Raw genomic sequence first — 25,996 nt, forward strand, 5'->3', positions numbered from 1 at the left:
AGGAGAAAAAACGTCTTTTATGTGGATCCAGATTTCCGTCTGATACACCGTTTTCTGCCTGAAGAACTTCCTTTAACAGTTGTTTAGTGTATATCCGCTCAAGGGGAATTCCTTGGCTTTTTTTTTTTTAGTTTATTTTGCCTTTATTATTTTTAAGATATTTTTGCTGAATATAGAATTCTAGATTTACAGTGTTTATTTAAATATTTGCCCATTGTCTTCTGGTTGCATAGATTCTAAAGAGAATATGCCATCATTTTTATCTTTGTTCCTCTTAAGAGTTTCTTTTTATCACTGTTTTTTTAGCATTTTGATCATTGCATGTTTTGGCATTCTGCTGGTGGTGTGTAGAGATTTGGAGTTTATCTGTTCATAGTTTTCATCAAATTTGGAAATTTTTTAGCCATTCAATTTTTCTGCTTTCCCCCTCTTTTTTCTCCCCTCAGCCTCACATTAATGAACGTTGGTTCCCTCAATGGGTCTCTAATGCTCTGTTCATGTTTTTTCTCCCTGTTTCTGTGCTTTATTTTTTTAGAGAGCCTATTGCAATGTCTTCAAGTCCACTGATCTTTTCATTTGCACTGTCTTGGGACATAAATCCCATTCTGTGTAGTTTGCACTTCAAGCAGTTTCTTTCATCTCTTTGAGTTTTACTTATTTAAAATATATTTTCCTTTTCTCTCCTCAGTGGATTTCTATTTTTCTCTAGTTTCTTGAGTCTACAGAACACATTTATAATAGCTCCTTTAAAAAAAATTATTTATTTATTTATTTATCTTTGGCTGTGTTGGGTCCCCACCTCTGTGCGCAGGCTCCCTCTAGTGCAGCAAGCAGGGACTACTCTTTGTTGCGGTGCGCGAGCCTCTCATTGTGGTGGCTTCTCTTGTTGTGGAGCACGGGCTCTAGGCGCACAGGCTTCAGTAATTATGGCACACGTGCTCAGTAGCCGTGCTCACAGACTCTAGAGTGCAGGCTCAGTAGCTGTGGCGCACAGGCTCAGCTGCTCCATGGCATGTGGGATCCTCCCGGACCAGGGATCAAACCTGTGTCCCCTGAATTGGCAGGCAGACTCCCAACCACCACGTTACCAGGGAAGTCCCTATAACAGCTCTTTTAATGTCCTCTGCTAATCCCCTTATCTCTTTTGCCATGTCTGTTTCTGTTGATTGATTTTCCTCTTGGTATTAGTTTGTGTGTTCTTGCTCATTTGCATGGCATGTTACTTTGGATGGATGCAGACTTTGTGCATTTTACACTGTTGGGGGCTGGGTTTTGTTGAATTTCTTTATATAGTGTTGGACTTTGTTCTGGTGGCCCGTTATGTTACAGGGGATTAATTTTATCCTTGTGTAGCTTGCTTTTCAGCTTTTTTAGGGTTTGTCAACATCAGCCTTTCATTTAGGCCCAATTTAGTTCCACTACTCAATTGTTGCCCTTCCAAGGAGTCTGCCCTGTTCCTCTTACTACGAACTCTTTGTCTACTCTGGCCTGTGGGAACAGAAACTGATTCCCATCCTGTAATAGCTCTGGTCATTTGGGGGCTCACTGATTTCCAGTGGTTCTTTCCTCACCCTTGAGTGCTTTCCTCTGGCATCCATTTACAGATCAGTACTCAGCCCAAATCTCAGGAGGCCCTCTCTGCAGATCTTAAGTTCTCTTTGTGCAGCTCTACCCACTGTGGTGTTCTGCCCTGCAGCTTCGGGCCACATTGGCTTCCCTGAACTGGGATCTCTGTCTCCATAACTCAGAAAGACCCTGCACTCTGTTCCCTCTCTTTGCACCCAGCCCTGGAAACTGCTCTGGGCAGGAGACTAGAGCAATCGCTAGTCTCACCTCATTTGTTTCCCTTCTCACAGGGACCACAGTGCTGCACACCCTACCACCAGTGTCTTAAAAAATATTTCATATTTGTCCCATTTTTTAGTTGTTTAAAACAGGAAGAGTAAACCTGGTCCATTAGGGCTGTAAATGGGTGTCTGCCTTTACTTTTGAATCGGAATTCCCAGGCTTTGTGCTCTTTTTAGAGAAAAAAAGACTATATGCTATTTCTAGAGGGAGGCACATTTTAAAAATTTCACCTTATAGTGTTAGAGAGGGAGAATTGTATTTTTCATATTTTAAATGCTTACCTTAAATTTAGGCTTTACCTCTATGTCCAAATGTTGATTGGGTAGGTTTTTACCAAATAGCATTGGCAAACATATTTGGCACTTCAATAATTACATTTTTCACAATTCACATCAGCATATCAAAGGCTCTGAGGAACCTGATAGTTGAGAAACCTGTTTATTTGCGTAACACAGCATTTTACAAACTTATTTGACTTCAGAACCCTTCTTTCATCTACGCCTATTAAAATGTGCTTTGGAAATACTGTCATAATCATGAACTCTTTTGTTGCTGTGGTTTTGTTGCTGTGGTCTTCATTACCATTTTAGTGGCTGCATAAGATTGCATTGAAAATATGTACTATAGAATCACTTCCTTATTTCACTTTAAAGCCACTCCAGTATTGCCAATATTGATGAGAACTGTGGCTTGGCTCAATTAATGCATGTGGCTATTAAATTATTATTATAGATTTATAAAAGTGGTGTTATTTTTTTTAAAAAGTGGTGTTATTGGGCCAAAAATTATTAAATGTTCTTAATGGCTCTTGATTTGTATTGCCTGATTGATTTTCCGATAAAGTCTGTTAACTTCTCCCACTAATAGGAAACTAAGCATTGGGTGCACTGGTGTTGTTTTTGGCTGCTTTATTTGTTTGCGGTACACAGGCCTCTCAATGCTGTGGCCTCTCCCGTTGCGGAGCACAGGCTCCGGACGCGCAGGCTCAGCGGCCATGGCTCACGGGCCCAGCTGCTGTGCGGCATGTGGGATCCTCCCAGACCGGGGCACGAACCCGTGTCCCCTGCATCGGCAGGCGGACTCTCAACCACTGCGCCACCAGGGAAGCCCCTTTGGCTGCTTTATTTAAGGGAGAGAAAGTATGTCTTTGTAATATCTGTTGGTAGATGGGTGGAGAAGCCACACAAATCATTTATTCATGACTAGTATTAACAGACTTTAAAATTTTATCACGTCAGTTAATGGTTCTCAGTATAGTAGCTTTTTATTAGTCTGCTTTCCTCTCCTAAATTTGAACCTTTTTGAAGTATATGCTCTTTTGAGTTATAATTCCTTCTGTCATAACTCTTTTCCTCCATTTTGAAACAGTGTGACTATGAAAATGTTCCAACGACCGTTTTCACTCCTTTGGAATATGGTGCTTGTGGTCTTTCTGAAGAGAAGGCTGTGGAGAAATTTGGGGAAGAAAATATTGAGGTAAGTTCTACTCTTTACTACTACTTTTCCCCCCCAAATTTAAAATAATTTTCAGCATACAGAGAAATTGAAAAATAGCCCAAAGAATTTCTGTATACCCATTATCCAGATTCATGTATTATTAACATTTTGCCCATTTGTTTTATACTTTGCATGTTCTCTTCCTTTTTCTTTGTGCATCTGTGTGTATTTCTTTTTTCTGAACCATTTGAGAGTAAGCTGAATGCCCCTTTACCCCTAAATACTTGAATATGTATTTCCTATGAACAAGGACATTTTCCTGTATAACCACACAGTGGTTACTAGTTTTTAGGCAATGTAATGTTGATATAATACTTTTATCTGACCTGCCTTCCATTTATCAGTTGACCCAGTAATACTTAGTTCTACTTTTTGAAACCACTTTTACTGGCTTCTTTTTATTATTTATATGGTTAAAAATACAAGGAAGGAAACTAAAAAGTACCTACATTTCTACTGTCTTATTAACTTGTTTTTTTCTACCGTCACCCTCTAATTTATACTAACTTTGCCAGTCACCTTTTATCCTGTATATAGTCAAGGAAAATGCACATGAAATAACCACTTTTATATATACAAATAATACAAAGGGTCTGCTGTTTTAAATCACTTGGGAAAAAAGTTTCCGGTAAAACCTTCTGAAAGACCAGATTTGTGAATCAGAGTAAATTTTGTAATATAAAAGTCTATTTTAAATTTCTTAATCTTTTCTTTATTATATGCTTTAGTAGTAACATGTAATATCAGTCTATCAGTAACACATTATTAACACTTCTTGATGAATTGGTAGATTGGGATTGACGTACTAATATGTACTAAATGGATAACTAATAAGAACCTGCTGTATAAAAAAATTTTTTAAATAAAATTCAAAAATCCAAAAAATAAATAAATAAAATATTAGCCTAAAGCCAGCATGCTTTGGAAGGCAATCCTTCTTATCATTTTTTTTTTTAAATAAAATCACAAGTTGCATTCTAAAATTAGGAAAGTTAGTTTTTGGATTGAAAAATGATAAAATGATATACTTTGTTGTTATGCTCATCTTTTCCATTAGGAATGCTAAACATGAGTTGACTGTATTAAATAGGAGCTTTCTACATGTGACAGCCACACCTCTTTCTGATTTTCAGCCTAAAATATCAAATTTTCACTTGTTTGCCTGTCTAATATTTCTAGATATTGTGTGTTAGTGATTGTACAGTGAATGAAAGTATTGTTATCAAGTGAAATTTAAAAATCTATTAAAAAACAAAAACAAACTAAAAACCACTTTTTTTCTGATTGTAAAAAATTGTATATCCTCATGGGAAATTTGAAAAATTAGGAAAATATAAAAACAAATTTTAATTCATGAAAAGATAACTGCTATTAATATTTTTGCATATTCTAATCTCTGAGTATTTATATGTTATATACTGTATGTGTGTATAATTTTGTGTAGGTATATATATTTTAGTTTAAGTGTGATTAAGTTATGTGCAGTTTTCTGTCGTACTTTGCAGTTAATGTTAGGTCACAAGCAATTTCCCTCTAAAAACACCATTTTTAAAAATGACTTGTGCAATATTTCCTTTTAGGGGTGCTGTATGGTAATTTAGTAAGCCTTTCTTTTATTAGATTATTTACAGTTTTTCACTGTTATAAATAGAATTTTGAATATCTTTGCTACTCATTGTCTCTTTCTCCGATTTTTTGCTGAGGATAGATTGCTATCTGAAGGTATTTAAATTTTAAGGTTCTTAATATATATATATTCTGTAGTTCTTCACAGATAATCTTTGGCATTCGTTTTATTATAAAAACAATGCATTTGAGTTGAAATCTTGAAAAATGCAAGGGAAATAGGAAACAGTTACTCATAGGCTTATGTTTACAACGCAGCAGTTGTTAGCCTTTGGGGGTAATTGCTTTAATCAATTTTTTCTCGGTGTAATTGTTGCAGTACTATGATACTACACATTGAGTACTGTAACCCACATTTTTTTAAAAAAATCACATCATATTACAAGATAAAAGAATGTTATATAATGTTTACATAATCAGTGTGTTTTTAAAAGGTCCTACCAACCATATATGTTTTCAAGTGAGTCTAGCAGTTGGAGGAGAAAAAAATCCCTTTAGTCATCCAAGAATTAAGTTTATGAAATGTCAGTAAGGATGTCTGTTTGTCCTTCTGTCTACCATCTTCTCTCCCTCCTTCCTTCTCTCCTTCAGTACTTTTGGTGAATAATTTCAGAGGAGGAAATGTTTCTGGAAGTATTAAAGTCAGAGAACTAGATAATTGCTGTGATTGTTCCTGGCACCTTACTTGTTTCTTGTCCAAAGTTGTCATTCCTGTGAGGTAGCTAGATGGTGTGTTTTTGTTTTCTTTTGTTTCTATTGCAAGACAGCAAGTAATTACATGGCTTCTTCCTCTCATTCGTTTGCTCTTGTTGTTACGTAAGGTTTTTTTGGTTGGAGGTTGAAATGTAATTAAATGTAATTAAGAGATGAGCTTGGGGCTTCTTTAGTGGCGCAGTGGTCGAGAGTCCGCCTGCCGATGCAGGGGACATGGGTTCATGCCCTGGTCCGGGAGGATCCCACGTGCCGCGGAGCGGCTGGGCCCGCGAGCCATGGCCGCTGAGCCTGCGCGTCCAGAGCCTGTGCTCCGCAACGGGACAGGCCACAACAGTGAGAGGCCCGCTTACCACAAAGAAAAAAAAAAAAAAAAAAGTGTGAAGAGATGAGCTTATAGAAAAAGGGCTTGTCAACTATGAGTTTAAAGTTATTTACCTTCTGACCAGGTTCCTATGTATTCCATGAATTTTATTATTTAATGAAAGTCTAATTATTCAACATTAAAGAGCCTCCACCGTCTTCACACCACAACTCATGTTTGACAGACATACTTCTTAAGATGATGGGTCTAAATTGTGCTTCCCTCTTCTTAGGTTTACCATAGTTACTTTTGGCCATTGGAATGGACGATTCCATCAAGAGATAACAACAAATGTTATGCAAAAATAGTCTGCAATATCAAAGACAGTGTAAGTGCTAATCTTATTTACTCCTTTCTACTAATTTTTCACATGGTACACACATTGCATTCCTTTAGCCGTTCAACCTGTAGGTCTCCTGTTGGGACATTATCCCAGGGCGAGGCCCATGATGACTCTGCTTGACTCCCCTCTGCAGTGGATGTAGTGGGCAGGCAGTCAGAACTTTCTGGAGGAAGGAACCAGAGGAACAACTTGAGAACTGCTTGTGTTTATTAGAGGGGACCAATGAAGCCGTCGACTGTCTACAAATAATGACAAAACAAAAAAGAACAGTAATAACCCAAGTTTGTATCCTATCTGTCACCATTCAAAGATATTACATAATTATTGACTATATTCCCCACATTGTACATTCCATACCAGTGACCGATTTATTTTGTAACTGCAAGTTTGTACCTCCTGATATCCCTCACCGATGTGGATTGAATCTTTAAGAGAATTGGTGTTTTTTTTTTTTTTTTTTTTTTTTTTTTTTTGCAGTAAGCGGGGCTCTCACTGTTGTGGCCTCTCCCGTTGCGGAGCACAGGCTCCGGACGCGCAGGCTCAGCGGCCACGGCTCATGGGCCCAGCCGCTCCGCGGCATGTGGGATCCTCCCGGACCGGGGCACGAACCCGTGTCCCCTGCATCGGCAGGCAGACTCTCAACCACTGCGCCACCAGGGAAGCCCAAGAATTGGTATTTTTAACTTAGCTGAGATCTTACTTCTTAAAAAGTGTCCCCAGTAAAACTATAAACAATGCTAAAACAATGCTAAAAATGCTTTTAACATATGGATGTTAAAAGGCTAATAAACTCATTTTCTTATCTTTGCATTTGAGTATAATTAACTGATATATCCTGTTTAGAAACTACCACTGTACACAGTAGCACAGTTGCAGATTGCTTTTTGTAGAACCCAAGGTTCTAGGAAAACCTGGATCCTCTACAAAAAAGGTCATCATAGATGCATTTTAAAAATGGACATACTAGGATAACTATCTCTAACAAGCTATACAGAGTTGACATAGAGAACAATTTTCATGTAGAGTTTTATCTTTTTAGACTTAAGTTTTAATAATGTCATTTGTATAAGTATACATTAGATACCATGCTACTGTAGAAGAGAAAGGAGAAAAGGAGAAACTGTCAGACGTTCTCATTGCAGCCTCATGTCTTGCAAGAGATACTTCATTTGCACAGGGCAATCAATGAAACCTCAAAAAGTTTCTTTCACACCGAGCAAGTCTTTAATTTTAACTGCATCCAGTTGTTTTGTCCTTTTTTTTTTTTTTTTGAAGTGCAGTGTCATTTGTTCAAATGGCATTTTTTATATAATATGAAAAATAATTTTCATTACCGGTAAACTCACCTTAATTAAAATGACTGAGGCGATAAATAGGATGAAATTGTTGGCAGTTATTTTCATTTAAAAAGATAGTATTAGGAGAGACGAATACTTGTCATTGCTCTTTTGTCATGAGCCGTCTCGTACAAAAGCTTGCTTCTGGAACTTGACCATCCTTGGGACTTGCTTTATTCATTTTGAGTCGGTCACTTCACAGCGTCTAAATGTGCTTGGTTTTAGATAATACTTGCTTACCAGGCTTTTATGCTTTTTGTGTGCTATTCTTTTTTTACACGAAATATTTAAAATTTACAGAAAGGGATGGGAGAATGTACCTACCATCCAGACTCAAATGAATATTAACATTTTGGTGTATTTGCTTCAGAGCTTTTCTCTTATCAGAGATAAACCATCACAGAGGCAGTTTATAATAGGCTATATGTAATTGAACACTTGAAATGTGCCAGGGACTACTTAATGGTCCACATGTACGAACTTATTTAATCCTTACATAGTCCTGTGAGGTATATGCTATTGTTATCCCCATTCATAGACGAGGAAACTGAAGCGTGGAAGTTAAGTAGTTCTGCCAGGGTACTTACTAGTTAATGGCAGAGCTGGAATTCAGTCCCAGGCAACACAGAATCCATGCTGTTAACCACTAGCCAGTGCGTCTTTTGTGTTCTTTCTTGATCCTCTACCCCTCACTCCTTCCCTACTCCAGAGGCAGCACTGTCCTCACGTTGGACTCTCTCACCTGTTCATATTTTTATATGTTTGCTGCCTATTACTTACCATAAATGTCATACAGTGTGGTTTAAAGAAGAGTGGTATCCTCAGCTAAATAGAAGCCTGCACTGTTTTTCTTTCTTGAATCTCAGTTTGAGGTTTATCCATATTATTACATGTAAATCTAGCATATTTTAAGAGCCTAGTATATTTTGTGTTTTATTTATCCATATACACAACCCCTGACTGTCAGGATGAATAATGTAAGAGTCTAACATGGAATGTATCACATACAGAATGCCCTTCCTGATTGTTTCCAGGGAGCATTGCACCTTAGATAAGGCTCTGCACCTCACTGCCTGAGCTACCTGGTCTGTTGTGAGGGTGCTGGACTGGATGCACTAGCCCCGAGCTGGCTCGGAAGGTCTGTTCAGTAGAACGCAACAGGCTTCCCAGCTCTTGGCAGAGGTAGCCTGAGTTTGGGATTTAGAATTTATCCAAAATAATTCCCACACAGGTATTGCAGAGTTGCCAAATATTTCTTTTTCTTGCTTTCATTCATAGAGATTGACAAATATCACTTGATATTGCTTATATGTGGAAGCTAAAAAAAAGGGTACAAATGAACTTATTTACAGAACAGAAATAGCGTCACAGATGTAGAAAACAAACTTGTGGTTCAGGGGGTAAGGGGGGTGGATAAACTGGGAGATTGGGATTGACATATACACACTACTATATGTAAAATAGATAACTAATAAGGACCTACTGAATAGCACAGAGAACTCTACTCAGTACTCTGTAATGGCCTCTATGGGAAAAGAATCTAGAAAAGTGCATATATGTATATGCATAACTGATGCACTTTGCTGTACACTTGAAACTAATATAACGTTGTAAACCACTATACTCCAATAAAAGATTGTTTAAAGTGTTTTCACATTGGAAGGATCTTAAGTCTGTGCTATCTACCCCCAAAACTTTAGTGTAAATGATTTTTTAATTTGAATGGTTGCTCTTAAATGTTTCAGCTACCACAGGTCATTTATCTGGAGCTTTGAGACAATCAGATAGAGGAGATGAGGGCACAATGGAACGGCCCTTTGAAAACATTTTCCAGAACATTTTGGTGCTTACGGGGTTGCACACATTTTTGCTTCTCATGTTTTTCTTCCTCATCATCCATGGCCGATTCCTGTCTTTTCCTTCTTGCTTGATGTGACCACATGCTCTGTATTGGCCCACGTTGGAGTATCTTCAGCCTAGACAGCTTTTAGCAGCAAGCATTAGTATAAGCCTCGGCGATTTCTGAATGGGGGTTTTAGATTAGACTGGGGAAATACTCCAGTCTGTTAAGGGAGGAAAAGCCGCATAATTGTATTATTTTTTTGTACCTTAGGAACGTGTTGTGGGCTTCCACGTACTGGGTCCAAATGCTGGAGAAGTTACCCAGGGCTTCGCAGCAGCTCTCAAGTGCGGGCTGACCAAAGACCAGCTGGACGGCACCATCGGAATCCACCCTGTCTGTGCAGAGGTGGGTCGCTACATTTTAAAGTCTCTGTTTCAAAGTGACAGCGTCACCTGGCTTTGGCTTACGGGGGCAGATCTAGGACTCTGCAGTTAGTGTTCTTTCTGCTGTACTCAAGCTACTTTTACCTCCTTAGAGCTTATTAGTGATGGAGAATATCTCAAAAGAAAGCCTTGTCTCTAGAGATGATTTTTTCTCTTTCATGTCTTTCTCATTCCTGGTAACCAGATAGTACCGTCATGCTATTAAATGGTAAAAATGATGAGAGTGCTTTATAGAGATGTGCCTCAAATCTTTTATTTATCATGTGTCCTAAATTATTTTCATGACAGTCAGCTAATAATGCCGTTGGTACCCAGAGAGAGCATCAATCCTAGTTATCCCCAAGCTACCTGGAGGCTAAATGATGTCTACCTTGTGAGCTTTTGACATCAAAGAATGAGAATGAAAGTGAGGCTTGTAAAAGATCAAGCAAATGGCAGTAGAACTGGAAATTGACCAGTGTGGACCTCTGGGTGTCAGTGTTTCTTCCTGCCTGTCAGTGCTCATTCCAAGAGTGGAATATTGTGATACCACTAAGTAGGGCCTGGAAACCAAAAAAGTGTCTAGGCTGGAGAACTTGGAGGTGGGGAGAGGTTATCTCATAAAGAGGCTTAGGTATGGAGCTGAGAATTGCAGCCTGGAAAAATGTTCTCATTTCCTTTTTCTTTGCCTTTTCCCTGAGTAGGGATAGTGTCTTCCTCTGTATTAATAAGCACCTGCTAGTGGCATTATTCATAGAAAACTTGGTGTGTATGTGTTTTGTTCTGTGTGGTGTTTGTTTTTTTTTTTTTTTTTCAATAACACTTAGTGTGTTAGTTTCCTGGGGCTGATGTAACGAACCACCACCAGCTGGGCATTTGAAGACAACAGGAATCTACTCTCTCAGAGCTTTGGAGGCTAGAGTCTGAAATCAGGGTGTCAGCAGGGCTGTGCTCCCTCCAAAGGCTCTAGAGAGGATGGCTTCTTGGCTGCTTCAGCTTCTGGGGTTGCAAGTCTTGACATTTCTTGGCTTGTAGACGCATCACTCCAGTCTCTGCCTCCGCTTTTCACATGATCTTGTCTCCTGTGTATCTGGGCCAAATTTCCCTCCTGTTGTAACGATAATTAGTCATTGGATTAGGGCCCACGCTGATCCAGCATGATTTCATTCTAACTTGGTTACATCTGCAGAGACCCTGTTTCCAAATAAGGTCATGTGCACAGTACCAGGGCTTAGGACTTGAACATCTTTCTGGGAGACTTAATTCAACCCACGACAGTTGAGTATATTTAAAAGTCTAAGACACTTTAAAATAAGAACAATCATCTCCGACAGGGATAAAGACGTAACTTCCCAACTTGGTTCTGCGAGTGTCTCATTTTTTAATCTGAATTCGGTTCTCAGTGGGCTGGTTGAAAAGGCTGACGTGTGCTTGCCTCCTGCCGCCTCACTTGGTTGTGTTGTGTCGTGTTGTGTTGTGACCCAGCAGCAGTGAGAGGGCGGCAGCGTCTTAGCAGGATGACTGCCAGCTGGGCAGAGAGGTGCGGTGAAGAGGCAGGTGTCCTCCTGAAGCCCAGGCCCGCAGGGAGGTCAGCCAAGGGCCTGCCCCCGCAGCACACCTGGCACCATGGGAACCCTTTCTAAGTCTTGTTGTTTGCCACTGTGCCTCTCCATCTGTTGGTTCTCTTATGACGCTGAAGCTCAGAGGTATTCATGTTCTTCTCCTCTGATAGGGCTTTTTTCTTTTTCTTTTTCCCAAGCTGGCGGCTGATTAACGAGATTAAAACCCTGAATGCTATTTTCTCACCCTCTGAGCGCATCTGTCGTGCAGCCACGTGCCTAGCACTGTGCCGGGCACTGGGCGGCAGCAAGGATTGAGGATGTGAGTCAGAGCAGGGAGGCAGGCGAGGGAAGTGCCGGTTCCATACCGTCCAGTGTGGCGAGCCCTAGGGTCAGGGAACGCCGAATACGAGAGCTCTGTGGAAGAGCTCATGGCCTTCCAGGTCCCCGAGCGCTGCTGTAGCTTGAAGAGCTCAGAGAGGGGTAAGAAAAAATGATAAAATTAGGCTGGAGAAGTAGGTAGGAAGGTCATGGCCTCATAAACCAAGGCGGGATATTTTGACTTTATCCCGGGGCCATTGCAGTTCAGCTGAGAGAGCTTTAAAGCTGGGTCGGGGTCGGGTGTATGTGTGGGGGGACGTGATCAGACACCTTACTGAGGGAAATCCCTCCGGCTGCGCTGTGGGGGGAGAGGTTCCGCCGAGGCACGTCTGGAGGCGGGTGGGGACAGGAGCCTGAACCGGCGTCGTGGCAGTGTGTGTCAGAAGACACGGTCCAGGCGAGGATAGGAGATGGAGTTGATAGAACTGAGAGTGGTTCACATTTGCGGCTTGAAGTAGGGAGCAGAGGTAGAAAGAGCAGCTTCCCGGGGAATCTCACTGCAGAAGCGCTGAGGTTCCTGAGGGCTTACTGACTGTGTCAGGACCCTGCCCTCCGCGTGCTGACTTACTTACTAGTCCTTACAGGAACCCCACGGGGTGGGTGGCAGGAGTGTCTCCATTTGACACCCAAGGGAATTGAGGACAAGAGCGGTTGAGTGACCTGGCAGCTTAGAAGTGGCAGAACCAAGATCCAAACTCAGGCAGGCTGGCTTCTGAGGCACCACGCAGCGCAGACGATGCTCTACACACCTTCCCACAGCATTTGACGTGGAGACGCTGTAACTCACAGGGCCAATGAGCTATGCTGTGCAGAAAGCGTCTAGGGGAGTCCCTGGCATTCGGCAGATACTCAGTAACTGCATGTGTTGGCTGGTTTTCCCCAGGGTATTTCATTACCGAAGATGTGGCTTGACTAAAAAGTCATCGTTACAGTATTTTGGGGAGAGGGGAGGTTGAGGAATATTTCGAGAAAGCTCCTCTGGTGATTTCTTTTACCTCTGGTTTTGAGCAACTTGCTTAGAAACTAGATTTTGAAAAACCAAACACTGTGACAAAATCCTGACTGTGGAAATCTTTGTTAAAGCTTCTTGATTGAGGGAAAGTAAAATGTGATCAGTAGGGGATTTTTAGGGACACTCTTGCTAAATGCTGAGTTCTGGCTGGCGTAGTATGTAATCGGATTTGCTGTTGAACCCACTGGTTGTTTTTTCAGCAAACAGCCATGTGCTGTAGAGGAGTGCCACTCAAAATGCAGTCCAGAGAATGTTTGTTACTAGTCCATAATGAGATCAGGATGGAAATGAAGAAAAAAGGTTTAGAAACTTAAAGGGTAATTTGACAGTATCTGATACAATAGAAAATGGGGGTTTTAATTTTATATGCCTTTTAAAAGTTTGTTTCCTAATCATTTTTATCAAACTTCACAAATGTCAGTCCATTGGATAGATTAGAAACAGTAATAATTTGAAAATTGGTCCTGGGCATTGCTTTCAAGTGTTTAGAACTAGCCCGGCTCCCGTGCAAGCTGTGTGTGGTTTGCAGAATGATTCATTGAATGAACTCTTCTGTATCATTTCCATAAAATAACCTGGGCAGTTGCACAGCCTTTGGCTCTCAGAAGTAATTGCTTACAAAAGTTGATGAATTCCTCAGTAGAGGCTTTGCTTTTTGGAACAAAATAGTTTCCAAAGGGTTTCCTTCTGGAATTGCTGGAGGAGGAGGAGGGACTACTGTTGTTTTGACTGAAGTCCCCTTGGTTTCAGTACGAGAGGGGGTCTTAAGGCCTGGGGTGTCAGTGATGGCACGAGCGTTCTTCAGTGTGAGGACGGTATGGTGATAATTTATTTTGGACATTGAGCAGTAATAGTTGAATAGGAAACTGAGTACACATCATTTTGAGTAATAATTTCAACTTAAGTTTATTTGTAGAGAAAAAAAAATGGCTCAAGAAGAAGGAGCATCAGAGAGAAGACCCTGTGAAATGTCTTTAAATGACTTTTAGTGCCAAACATCAGAAGTTTTGTTTTGTTTTGTTTAGTCAACATAATCACAGTCTTCAGTGAAGGGGGTCTTGTGAGGCTGGGAGGTGCTGGCCAGATAAGAAATGTGACGTACATGTCTACTGCATTTGCCCTTTTGTGAGTGTTCTTTGTGCTGGGATCGAAAAGCTACCTCTGCTCATTTTTTTTTTACATGTTTTTTTTTTTTTCGGTACGCGGGCCTCTCACTGTTGTGGCCTCTCCCGTTGCGGAGCACAGGCTCCGGACGCGCAGGCTCAGTGGCCATGGCTCATGGGCCCAGCCGCTCCGCGGCACGTGGGATCCTCCCGGACCGGGGCACGAACCCGCGTGCCCTGCATCAGCAGGCGGACCCTCAACCACTGCGCCACCAGGGAAGCCCTTTTACATGTATTTTTATGAAAATTCTAAAGCAGCTCTGCACGTATAAAATCTGTGTAAGAATTGACCCCATCAGTTTTTCCGTTTAGACTAACCAACAACAGCAGTTTGGCTTCCTCCATCTCTTTAACATCAGCATGTTTTCCAGTATACGAAAAATAGATGAGCTCTTTTTTTTTTTTTAAGCATCTTTATTGGCATATAATTGCTTTACAATGTTGTTAGTTTCTGCTGTGCAACAAAGTGAATCAGCTATATGCATACATATATCCCCATATCCCCTCCCTCTTGAGCCTCCCTCCCTATCCCACCCCTCTAGGTGGTCACAGAGCACCGAGCTGATCTCCCTGTGCTATGCGGCTGCTTCCCACTAGCTATCTATTTTACATTTGGTAGTGTATATAAGTCCATGCCACTCTCTCACTTCGTCCCAGCTTACCCTTCCCCCCTCCCTGTGTCCTCAACTCCATTCTCTATGTCTGCGTCTTTATTCCTGCCCTGCCACTAGGTTCATCAGTAACTTGATTCCATATATGTGCGTTAGCATACGGTTATTTGTTTTTCTCTTTCTGACTTAGGTCACTCTATATGACAGACTCTCGTTCCATTCACCTCATTACAAATAACTCAATTTCTTTCCTTTTTATGGCTGAGTAATAGTCCATTGTATATATGTGCCACATCTTTATCCATTCATCTGTCTGGACATTTAGGTTGCTTCCATGTCCTGGCTATTGATAAGAGCTCTTTTTTTCCCCCTTAATTTGTTTCCATTTTTGATGGGTTTAGTTTTTTAACCACATGTCCTACAAGTTCTATCTAAATTAATTCCTGAGAAATAAAACATAAGCTTGCAAATTCACAAGCCTGGAACTTGCTTTAATGTATTCCTTGCCTCATTATTTTTCTTCCTTTATAAAAATTAGAGAGAGAGCATGTTTGATAGTGTTTTAAATTGCCCATGATACCATCATCCGAACACAGCTATTTTCATTGCCGCATATTATCTTTCTGTCCTCATCCACAGTCACACTTTTTTTTTTTTTTTTTTTTTTTGCGGTACACGGGCCTCTCACTGCTGTGGCCTCTCCCGTCGCGGAGCACAGGCTCAGGACGCGCAGGCTCAGCGGCCATGGCTCACGGGCCCAGCCGCTCTGTGGCATGTGGGATCCTCCCGGACCGGGGCACGAACCCGTGTCCTCTGCATCGGCAGGTGGACTCTCAACCACTGCGCCACCAGGGAAGCCCAGTCACACATTTTTTAAACAAAGGAGTTGTATTGCTTTTCAAAAAAGAATTGTACTAGTTTACAGTGTCATCAGCATTGAATTTGAGTGCTAATGAAAACGTTGCAAAATTCAGTGTAACTTTTTCTTTAATAAGTATGAAAGATAACTATTTCAAGGATTTTCACACATCTTTATTAACAAGGATGAACCTTTTTTTCATAATTACTGTTTTTTTGGATGTGAGTTCACACATTTTTCTTCTGGGTTCATACTTTAAATGTTTTACTAGCCATTATTACTTGGGTCTGACTTTTTTGAGGTGCTGCTGATATACAGGAAGAAAAAAGGCTTTGTTGCTGCTTTTAAGGCTAAAATCGACCAGGGGTTTTTCTCAGTATTGTTCCTCCTTGACACAAAAGTATTTTCCCCTTTTATTCACAAGTATTTTTGATGTTGATTCCTGTTGCTTTGACCTGTATAGTCGAAGTGGCCTCGATTTCTTGTGCTCTTTCCTCTTCGTATTAAACATCAGGAGACCAGTTGTTTCTCAGGCGTCAGAGAATGCAGCTGACCAAAAAGCTCGTCCAGGGGTGCTGCCAGTGATACAAGCACTTGGTGCGTCTCACTTCCACTGGGGTCCCTCCCAAATCAGCCATGGCCTCCTGTCTCAGTATGACACTTACTCAGTGGTTCTCAAAGGTCAGTCTGGGTTAGAGTAGGACAAATGGACTCTGCAGAGTCTTACTAGAGTTACCTTTCAACTTACTTGGTGTGACCGAAAAGATTTGGATTGACATCTTAATTGTATTCAGCAGCCAAATAAGTTTCTAAGTTTAACTGATTTTATACAAAGGTCCTTTTATGTTTCCATGCCTGGGCAGTATAGATGATCAGTTTGGGTGGTGATTTTGTTTGGGGTTTCTTTGGCCGATAAAAACAGAGGTTTATTCCTTGTGGTGCTCTAAGGCCATCATGGAACAGCTGCACCTAGCTCCAGTTCCAGCGTCACTCCAGGACCTGGCTGATGGGGCCGCCTCTTCTGGGGGCACAGCTGGCTGAATGGCAGAGGAGCAGGAGGTATAGGAAAAGCACCTTGGTGCCCAAGGCTTCTGTTCAGGAGTGATGCTTCCCACTTCTACATGTATCCTTGGCCAGAGCAAGCCCCTGCCCCCCATGTCCATATCCAGTAGGGCAGGAGTGTATAATGTGTGCTCCACACAGTGTCATCACAGGGAGGTGAAGGCACCATATGTTTTGGAAACTAACAAACATCTCACAGTTCAGTCAGTGTTAACATGAAGAGGGATCAGACTTGACAGAAAAGAAGCAAAATATCTAAGACTTACTAATTGATGATACATCAGCAGTAATGGAAATAGAGGAATAAAGGGTCAACTAAGGGTCAGTTCTAGATGCATGGCACGTGGCCTGGTCAATCAAGTAGTGGCACTGCCATTCACCGGGAGCCATCTACCGGAAAGGGAGTAGTTGCCTGAATGAGACCATAACGAGAGCATCTAAAGGGGAGAGAGCTGAGGAAGGACCCCTAGGGCCATGCTGCCTGGCCTTGTTCATGTCGTGCATGTGTGGACGGTGGCATTGTTTGGGCAGCACACTGGAATAAGCAGATCAGGCACCTGGTTCTGCAGCCCACCCGCCCTGGGGCTCTGACCACCCTAAGGGCCGGGGAAAATCAGTGTTTCAGGGACCTCCCTGGTGGCACGGTGGTTAAGAATCGAATCCGCCTGCAGGGGACACGGGTTCGAGCCCTGGTCCGGGGGGAAGATCCCCCATGCAGCGGAGCAACTAAGCCCGTGCGCCACAACTACTGAGCCTGCGTTTTAGAGCCCATGAGCCACAACTACTGAGCCCGCGTGCCTAGAGCCCGTGCACCGCAACAAGAGAAGCCACCGCAGTGAGAAGCCCGTGCACCACAACGAAGAGTAGCGCCTGCTCACTGCAACGAGAGAAAGCCTGCGTGCAGCGACCAAGACCCGATGCACCCAAAAATAAATAAATTAATTTAAAAAAAAAAAATCGATGTTTCAGCAGCACACCTCTAAGCCATGGCTGAGGAATAGCCACAAAAGAAGGAAACAGGAAAGAGTGCTTTCACGGAAACAAAAAGAAGAAAGAATTGTTAGAAGGTCAGATCGATAATAAGAAATGCTACAGAGAGGCTGAGCAATGAAAGCCGCAAGGTGCCCTCTGAATTTGGCAATTTAGAGAGTTACTGTTACAGACAGAGTGTAGGAGAGCTGCAGGTTTCCTGTTTGGGGAAACTACAAAGTTAGGCCACCAGTGGTTTACCATGCAGTGGGCTTCTAGGCTTTGGATTTTGCGTTAAATTCTCAGTGCGTTGCCTACACCGGTGTTCCTCAAGTTCTAACCTGTGGTCTTGAGGCAACCTGCGTTAGAATCACTTGGGACTCTTGCTAAACATGCGATTCCTGGGCGCCACCCTAGATCTGCCAAATTAGAATCTGTAATTTCTGTGTATTTTAATCAGCGCGAACAGCCTTTAGGGTTTGAGAGCCCTTGGGTTTTTTTGTATAGGCAGTCCTGAGTAGTAGCAAATCAAAGCCACCTAAAGTTCTTAGGCTCTAAGTCCACAAGGACCAGTGTTTCAAGGGTGTGAAACCAGGAGAACTTGTCAGTCACTGCAAATGAGAGCATCAGTTGGTCAGGCACTTTGGAAATCTAGCCAAGTCAGAGTTGCACCTACCCTCGCACCCAGCAGTTGTACCTCTAGCTCCAGGTGCAGGGAGATGTACCAGAATGTCATAGCACGTTGCAGATAGCATATTGGTTATAGCTTGAGTGGCCAGCAAAAGGAGCCTGGGTATGTAATTTGTAATATGCTCACTATTTGAGTAATTGAATACTGTAGTAGTACAGGGGTCCCCAACTCCTGGGCGTGGCCTGTTAGGAACCGGGCCACACAGCAGGAGGTGAGCAGCAGATGAGCGAGGGGCGCTTCACCTCCCAGTCCCCATCGCTTGCGTTACTCCCTGAGCCATCACCCCCTTCTTGCCCGCCCCCCTCCATCCATGGAAAAATTGTCTTCCACGAAACCGGTCCCTGATGCTGAAAAGGTTGGGGACCGCTACTATAGTATATATACTATAATATGGTATCGTATACTGTAGTAATTGAAAACTATTCAGTGAGAAGTGGAAGAATTAGAGCTATCTGTGTCCATATGCGTGAATAATAGAAATAAAGTATTGAGCCAAGAAAGCAGGTAGCAGAAGAGGATGTATATACCATCTTGCCATTTGCATATTAAGTTTTTAAAAACCTACAAAAGAAAAGCACCAGTCAAGGAGAGGGGAGGGGGAAAGTTATCAGGAAGGGGATACACATGGGGCTTGAACCATGTGTTATGAAACTCCCTGAGTTGGGTGGGCTCAAGGGTGTTCATGATAGTACACTTCACTTCTTTCTATGTGTCCAGAATATTTCATGGTGCATTTCTTTTAGAGAACTGATGAACAACCAGGGTATTATTTTAATCACCCTCATGCAAGTAAGTGCTTTATTAGATGTAAGCTACATTTTTTTCTCTTTCACCTTGGTTTTGAAATGCTTACCTTGGTCATATTACGTCTCTGTTGTAAGTAGTCACCCAAGTCATTCTAAGTCCCGTGGTGTTATCTGAGCTGCGCCCAGTTAACTTCTGCGCTGGTGTCCGACTTTCATGCTGTCTTCTCCCCTGCAGGTATTCACGACACTGTCGGTGACCAAACGCTCGGGGGGAAACATCCTCCAGACCGGTTGCTGAGGTTAAGCCCCAGTGTGGATGCTGCTGCCAGGACTCCAAACCACTGACGTATTTCTTGCCCAAGTCCAAGGCGAAGTTTGCAGAAGGCTCTCGGGCTTCAGCAGCCACGTGTCCTGGGCTTACAGCCCCGAGGCCCCCTTGGATCTCATGCGCCGGAGGTGACGCGTGGGTGGCAGGCAGCATCGCACTGGGGTCAGCATGACGCACTCGAAACTGACTTTCGGCAGAGCTTCGCAGAGGGGCGTCCATGAAGTCACCAGCCTCAAGCCCGCGTGGTGGGTGGTGATGGAACCGTCGAAGCAGTTTTTGCATGGCCTCTCCTTTGTAGGTTTTCTTATTCTCACTGTCAACCTTTCTCGTGTTGGTTATTTTTTTCTTTTTTTCTCCGCCGTGTTAGTGAAAGTAGAGATGATAGCAGACAATTTTTATACAAAAGCAAGTCGTGGCCACCGTGTGCAAATAAGGCGGCTCGTTGCTGGGATGGCGCACTGTGGCTCTTAGGCTTGTGCCGGGGAGAGAGCGTCTCCCCAAAACAAGTGGTCACCCCTGGCCAGGTGTGCTCCCGGGCACTATACCACCGACGATGAAATGGCTACGTGGCCAGCCTGTTTGGAGGACTGTTCCACTGCAGGGAACTGGTCGTACAGCGTGATCTCCACTGTTCTTCATCGTGGAGGCAGACGCACAGCCGAAGTGGGGAGAAACGGTAAATGTCTGTCTTTAGTCTGTTGTGTGCTGCTCTAAGTGAGCTGAGATCTTTTGCAATGAGAAACATTTAACGCTTGTTTAAAGACTTTCTGGGGGGTAGCTTTTGCTTTAAGCTAAAATCACAAAATACTACAGCTTTACATTTCATGTGTGTTATGCATCTGTCCCTTCCTAAGAACTATTCATAGGAAAAATAAGTCTTTCCACACTTAACAATTTAACTCTTGTGGTAATTACTTCTTTAAAGAAAGCTGTTAATATCATGTATTATTTTTGAACACAGGTAGATGTGAAGGATTTTCCTGTAAAAACCAAATGGTTTTGGCTTTTTCTGTTGACTGTACTTGGTGGAATTTGGGCAGAAGTGTTTCTGCTCCATTAGCATTCCAACTCGTATTATCACAAAGAGGTATTAACCCTGCAGTTACAGATTTCTGGCTAAATGTACTGACGATGGATCATATTTAGGCTGTTTTCCCACTACAGAATTTGGATTTTAAACATGTTGTGGACGTCAGACCTCCCACCAGCAGCTCTTGTAGCTCCTTTTTTGTTTCCTCCCCTCTGGGTGTGTTTCTCGGCTACAGCACTGAGTGGTTGATTGAAAGTGCGTTTCTCGGTCACCTCAGGGAACTCAGCGTCTGCCCAGCGTTTAGTCAGCGGATCCCCTGACCCTGTCTGCCTCGCAGCCCTGCCTCACCCTCCGGCCCATCTGGTTGTGTGGAGACAATGGGAAAAGGAAAAGAGGAGAGGGGAATTGAGACAGCCGAGTGTGTTCAGTTTTCTTTATTTATTTTTAAATTTGTTTTTTTCTCATCTGTTTTTTTCCTCCAGTTCTGCCAATCTCTGAAATTAGAACATAGGCAGTATGGGGTGACCATGCCTAATCGTGTTGTGCCTCTGTCTTCTTTGTGGGATAGAATGTTCTGCCCCCACGAGAAGGATTCCACCTTATAGACTTGTCTGCGTAATTGCCCCGTGTATCGGAACTCACATTAAATTCCGTGTATTTTTGTTATAAATCTTCTGAAAAGAAACGATGTGAAACCTTAAAAGCTGTTAATAATCACCCAGTGCGGCTTCTCGTTGAATGGTGGTCTTGGGGTTGTTCAACTGACAGCCAGACGGACTTGAGGGCTCCTGTTGGCGATGGTGAGGACTAGGTGCTGAGTAAGCTTCATTGATGCTGTGCTCTGGGGCCTGGTTGGTGTGCTGAGGTTCACATTTTAGCCGTGTTGACATTCCAGATTCTTTTTCCGGCTTATCCCCACTTGGTGTGTCAATCTTCGTTTTTAAGGTGGCCAAACCGCCCCACCTGACAGCAGCCCTGTGAAGGGCGCGTGAGCCTTCCTTTCTCTCTGAACTGGATCGGGCACATACCCGGGGTTCAGTAAATGTTTACATTGATGTTTATTGTCATGCTCAGATTATTCACTCATATGCACTTAATTTCCTAATGCATCAGTTGTTGAGCAGAAACTCCTATCTTGTGGTAATCCTTACCAAAAACCGTCCCCAAATTCCCCTCTGTCCTGAGTGATTGCAGAGCGCTAACAGTACCGCTAAGTGCTTGTTACTGCCGCGTGTACCAGGCACAGAACAGCCCTCTCAGGAAGCCCCTGTGCCCACTTACAGATGGAAGAGCAGGCTCAGAGGTAGGAATCCTTGCTCAGGACTGCACACCTAGTTAGCGGTAGAGCACATTTCTGAAGCCAGAGAAGTCTGTGACTTCAAAGGCCCAGACCCCTCGACCACCTTGCAGTCTGCCTCATTCATCTCTGACGGATGGGAGCTTTCACGAAGGGCGACTGAGCCGAAGCCTGGGGTCCCATCGTTTTTTCACATGCCCTCGAGCGGTGTTGTCCGCACAAATAACAAACGCCTTGTCTGAGATGTTTTAGTGCTTTTTCTAACTGGTCTTAACACTGCCGGTGCATTTTCACACTACTGCCAGGATCGTATTCCTCAGGCTTCCCTTGTGCCAAGTCCTCAGGGTCTTCCAAAGCCCTGTAAATAGGCTCTGGGCACTCTGTCAGACCCTGGGCCGGTCACCTGCACCTCTGACCTCTGCCCCAAAGACACCGCTCCTAACCCCCCTGCGCTGGGCCACCTCCAGCCAGAACTCTTTCTGCGTGTACTCCACAGGACTCTACTCTCCCTAGAGCACTTCGGGTTACCCTGCACGAGGCCACTTCCAGATAATTAGGGTTCTTTACCTCTGTGTGCTGCGTAGCTTCCAGCACGAAGCCTACAAGTGCGCTACAGAGGCACGTAAAACTTTTGTGTATTTGTGTGGGCAGGTAGAGCCTTGCCACTTGGATCAGTACCTATGAGAGATGACCACTTCAGGATACTGTTCATCTCTCATGCCAGGAACCTTTGATCCAAATGTTAATGGAAGTATAAAGGGCATAAACATAAAAATGGCCAACGTCACTCGTTGAGGAAATACATTTAAACTGCTGTGAAATACCATTTCTGACCCATTCTGTGGCACAGTTTAGAGAGTCGGACAGTATCAAATGTTGGCAAAGATGTGGTGCAAATGGGACACATTTATTGCTGTGAGGAGTGTAAATTGGTACAATCACTTTGGAAAATGATTTGACATGACCCAGTAGAGTCAAAATCCTGTGCATGCGTTAGGTATGTACCCAGCACAGACGCACATCTATGCACCGAAAGACAACGACACTGTTAGCAACAGCAAAAAATGAAACATGGAAACAACCCAAATATTCATCAGAACAAGAATGGACAGGTCAGCTGCGGTGTATCCATACAACAGAAGACAAGTAATGGCAAGATACATATTACAAACAGTGGATCAGTGAGTGAAAAAGTCAAAGGCATATGTACAGGGTGATTCCATTATATACATAAACAGGCAGAACTAAGCAATATGTGTGTGTGTGTAGATGGACAGTTGGAGTAGAACCGCAATGGAAACAGAAATTCAAAATGAAGAATATGGAGTTTAAGCTGGTGGTTACCTATGAAGGGACAGAGCAGAGGCTGGAGTCAGGAAGGGGCACCCAGGACCTAAAGGCTTCTTTCCCAACCCAAGTGGAGGACTTGTGCATTTGTTGCATCATTATTTATGTTTGTTACAAATGTTCTTTTGTATCTACTCAGTAGTTCATTCAGATAGCTTTAAAAGGAGGGGAGGGGGCAGCTGGGAGTATTAGAATGCCCGGAGCAGGAATGCGTCCATCAAGGTCTCACACAGGAGCTAGGAGAACAGACTCTATCTAAAGACAGAGAATACAGCAGAAGGCCTTTCCTGACCATCCATGAGTCCATCCTTGATATGAGGTCTGGGAATGGTCTAAACATGCACTAAGTTTGGGAGTAATTGTGACACAGCAATCGATAATGAATACATGGGAGTTGGAGGGGTCACACAACAAGCAGGCCAGGTCCTCTTTCCTTAAACCCACTTTAAATCGGAGCACTCAACTTTCAACATTTCAAAAGATTTTATTTAAGAAAAAGAAAAGAGCTTAAAATTTTTTTTCATTTTAATTTGAAATTCACTCTAAGGAACCCAGGTTTTTCCTGCAGACCCCTTCCTGCTGATGCCCTATATCAGTGATACGGAGCGTTGCCCCCTGGGCACTCCTAAGAGTCTCTGGAGGAGCTGAGCAGAACAGGTTTTTCTGGATCCCTTGGCTATCTCTGAGCATGATCCCACCACTGAACAACCTTACTGCAGCTGTTCGTTTCTCAGGCGCTATTTCATAGGCTTTGAGATTGGAAAGGGAGGTCAGCTTCTCCAAGTCTGTCTACAGGTGCAGAAACGGAGGGCTGGACAGGTGAAGCTGACCGATCAACATCAAGGTCAAGGTTAAACAGCTAACCACAGATCTGAGACCAGAAGCCATGTGGCTTCCAACTATGTGCTTTTCTACAACATGATACTACTTTGTTCCTGCCACCATCTCCTTTGTAAATTCTCCTACGTGCTTAGAAACACCCAGCCATGTAAGCACACTCTGATTGCTGTGAAGTTGAAGGGTATGAGAGCATGTGTTGACTCTGAAAAAGCCAATAGGCAGGTCCTTGGCCCTGTGGTCAGCACACACAGTAGGTGTGCAGGAAATGCATGCAGACTGACCTGAAGGGAGGCAGAGGAGCCCTCCGTGTTGGCTTTCCTGCGTGTGTGATGGGGACGCCTTCTTGTCTGTCAGGAAAATGAGGTAGAGCCTGCCTCATAATTGCAAAAGCAGCACCTTGGAAGAGCAGCTGCTAAAGGAGTGAAGAGACAAGAAACAAACTTCATGGCATGTGCTGTACATCAAGGCACAGTGGATACAGAGTGAATGAACACTGATGGTTAATTTATGTGTCAGCTTGACTGGATCGCAGGGATGCCCAGACAGATGGTTAAACATTATTTCTGAGTGTGTCTTGAGGATGTTTCTGAATGAAATTGCATTCATCAGTGGACTCAGTAAAATGGTTGGCCCTTCCCAATGTGGGTGGGGGCATCACCCAATCCATTGAGGGCCTTAATAAAAGGAAGGAAGACTTTGGCTCTTTCTACCTGATTGCTTGAGCTAGAACGTTGACCCTCGGAGATACTCGTTCTCAGACCTTTGGACTCAGACTGAACTATTCCACCGCTTTCCTGATTCTCCATCTTGCACATGGCAGATGGTGGGACTTCAGCCTCCATGTTTGCATGGGCCAATTCTTTATAATAAATGAATCTATCTCCTACTGGTCCACTTTCTCTAGAGAACTCTGACCGAAACAAACACAGACCTCACTCTGAAGGTGCGTGCAGTCAGGTAGGGTGGGTGAATGTACACAGTCCCTCATTTTTTCAACAAATACTATGTACCAGGAACTGTTCTAGGCAGGAGAGTTCAGCAGTGAACAAAAACATCAATAATCCTTGTCCTCAAGGGGTTTACATTATAGGTGAGGGAAATAGGCAAAAATAACATAAATAAGTCATTATATTGAATAAGTGGTGATAAGTGCCATAGAGAAAAATATAAGCAGGGAAGGGGAGAGGTGTGTGGGGCGTGGGGAGTGGAATTTTAATTAAGGTGGTCAGGGAAGACCCCATAGAGAAGGTGACATTTGACTGAACACTTGGAGGAGGTGAAGGAGATCCTGGGGGGAGGAACATTCCAGGCAGGGAGGTCGGCAAGTGTAAAGGCCCTGAGGCAGAGAATGATGGGCATGTTGGGGGAATGAGTCTAAGTCCAGCATGGTGGGTGGAGTCCAGCAAGCAAGTGGGGTGGGGGGAGGATAAAAGTCAAGGTCAGAGATAACAGGTCAGGTAGGGTCTTGCTGGTTGTAGTAAGAGGCAGCAGCATTGGGAGCCATTGGAGGGCTCTGAACAGAGGAGGGGTGTGACCCCACTTCCTGATCACACTTCAAGGGGATCAGGAGCACTCGGGTGGCTGGTCTGAGGGCAGCCTGAGGCTTTGGGCAGCGTGGAGGCTGCTGCAGTGATCAGGGGTGAGAAGATGATGTCTTAGTCCAAGGTGGTAGCAGTAGGTATGGTGAGTAAATCCCAGTCTGACATAATTTGAGAGGAGGTCTTAGTGTTGGATTGGATGTGGGATGAGAGAGAGAGAGGTTCAAGGATGACTTCTGTATTTTGGGCTTCGACACTGGAAAGATTGAGGCTGGAGGTGCCATTTCACTGAGATGGGGAAACTATGGAGGAGGGGCAGGTTCGAGAGGAATATCAGAAGCTCGAGTTTTAGGTGCCGAGGTTGAGATGCCTTGTAGACATCCGAGTAGGTTTTGGATGGTTAGCCGGACACATGAGTCTGGAGTTCCAGAAAGAAGTTCAGGATAGAGAGTTAAATGTCAGAGTGTCAGCCCAGAGAGGATGTTTGAAGTCCTGAGAAAGATGAGGCCCCAAGGGCATGAGTGCAGATAAAAAGGAGAAAAGCTCTGCTAGAAACCAGCAGCTGCCCCAAA

At 43.4% G+C, this 25,996-nt stretch overlaps 1 protein-coding gene across 3 annotated transcripts in view; it reads left to right on the forward strand.

The window, feature by feature from the left end:
• The window catches only part of TXNRD1 (thioredoxin reductase 1), a 67,745-nt gene extending 42,973 nt beyond the window's left edge, over nucleotides 1-24,772 (forward strand). For all 3 annotated transcript variants that reach the window (XM_067010013.1, XM_067010012.1, XM_067010014.1), the window contains 4 exons: nucleotides 3,217-3,324; nucleotides 6,279-6,374; nucleotides 9,840-9,974; nucleotides 19,280-24,772. In XM_067010013.1, coding sequence (XP_066866114.1) covers nucleotides 3,217-3,324; nucleotides 6,279-6,374; nucleotides 9,840-9,974; nucleotides 19,280-19,342 — 402 coding nt within the window. In that variant the 3' untranslated portion in view covers nucleotides 19,343-24,772. The remainder of the gene's footprint in view (nucleotides 1-3,216; nucleotides 3,325-6,278; nucleotides 6,375-9,839; nucleotides 9,975-19,279) is intronic.
• Nucleotides 24,773-25,996: the final 1,224 nt, after the last annotated feature.

Source organism: Kogia breviceps, chromosome 12 (genome assembly GCF_026419965.1).
Source record: "Kogia breviceps isolate mKogBre1 chromosome 12, mKogBre1 haplotype 1, whole genome shotgun sequence".
Taxonomy (NCBI): domain Eukaryota; kingdom Metazoa; phylum Chordata; class Mammalia; order Artiodactyla; family Physeteridae; genus Kogia; species Kogia breviceps.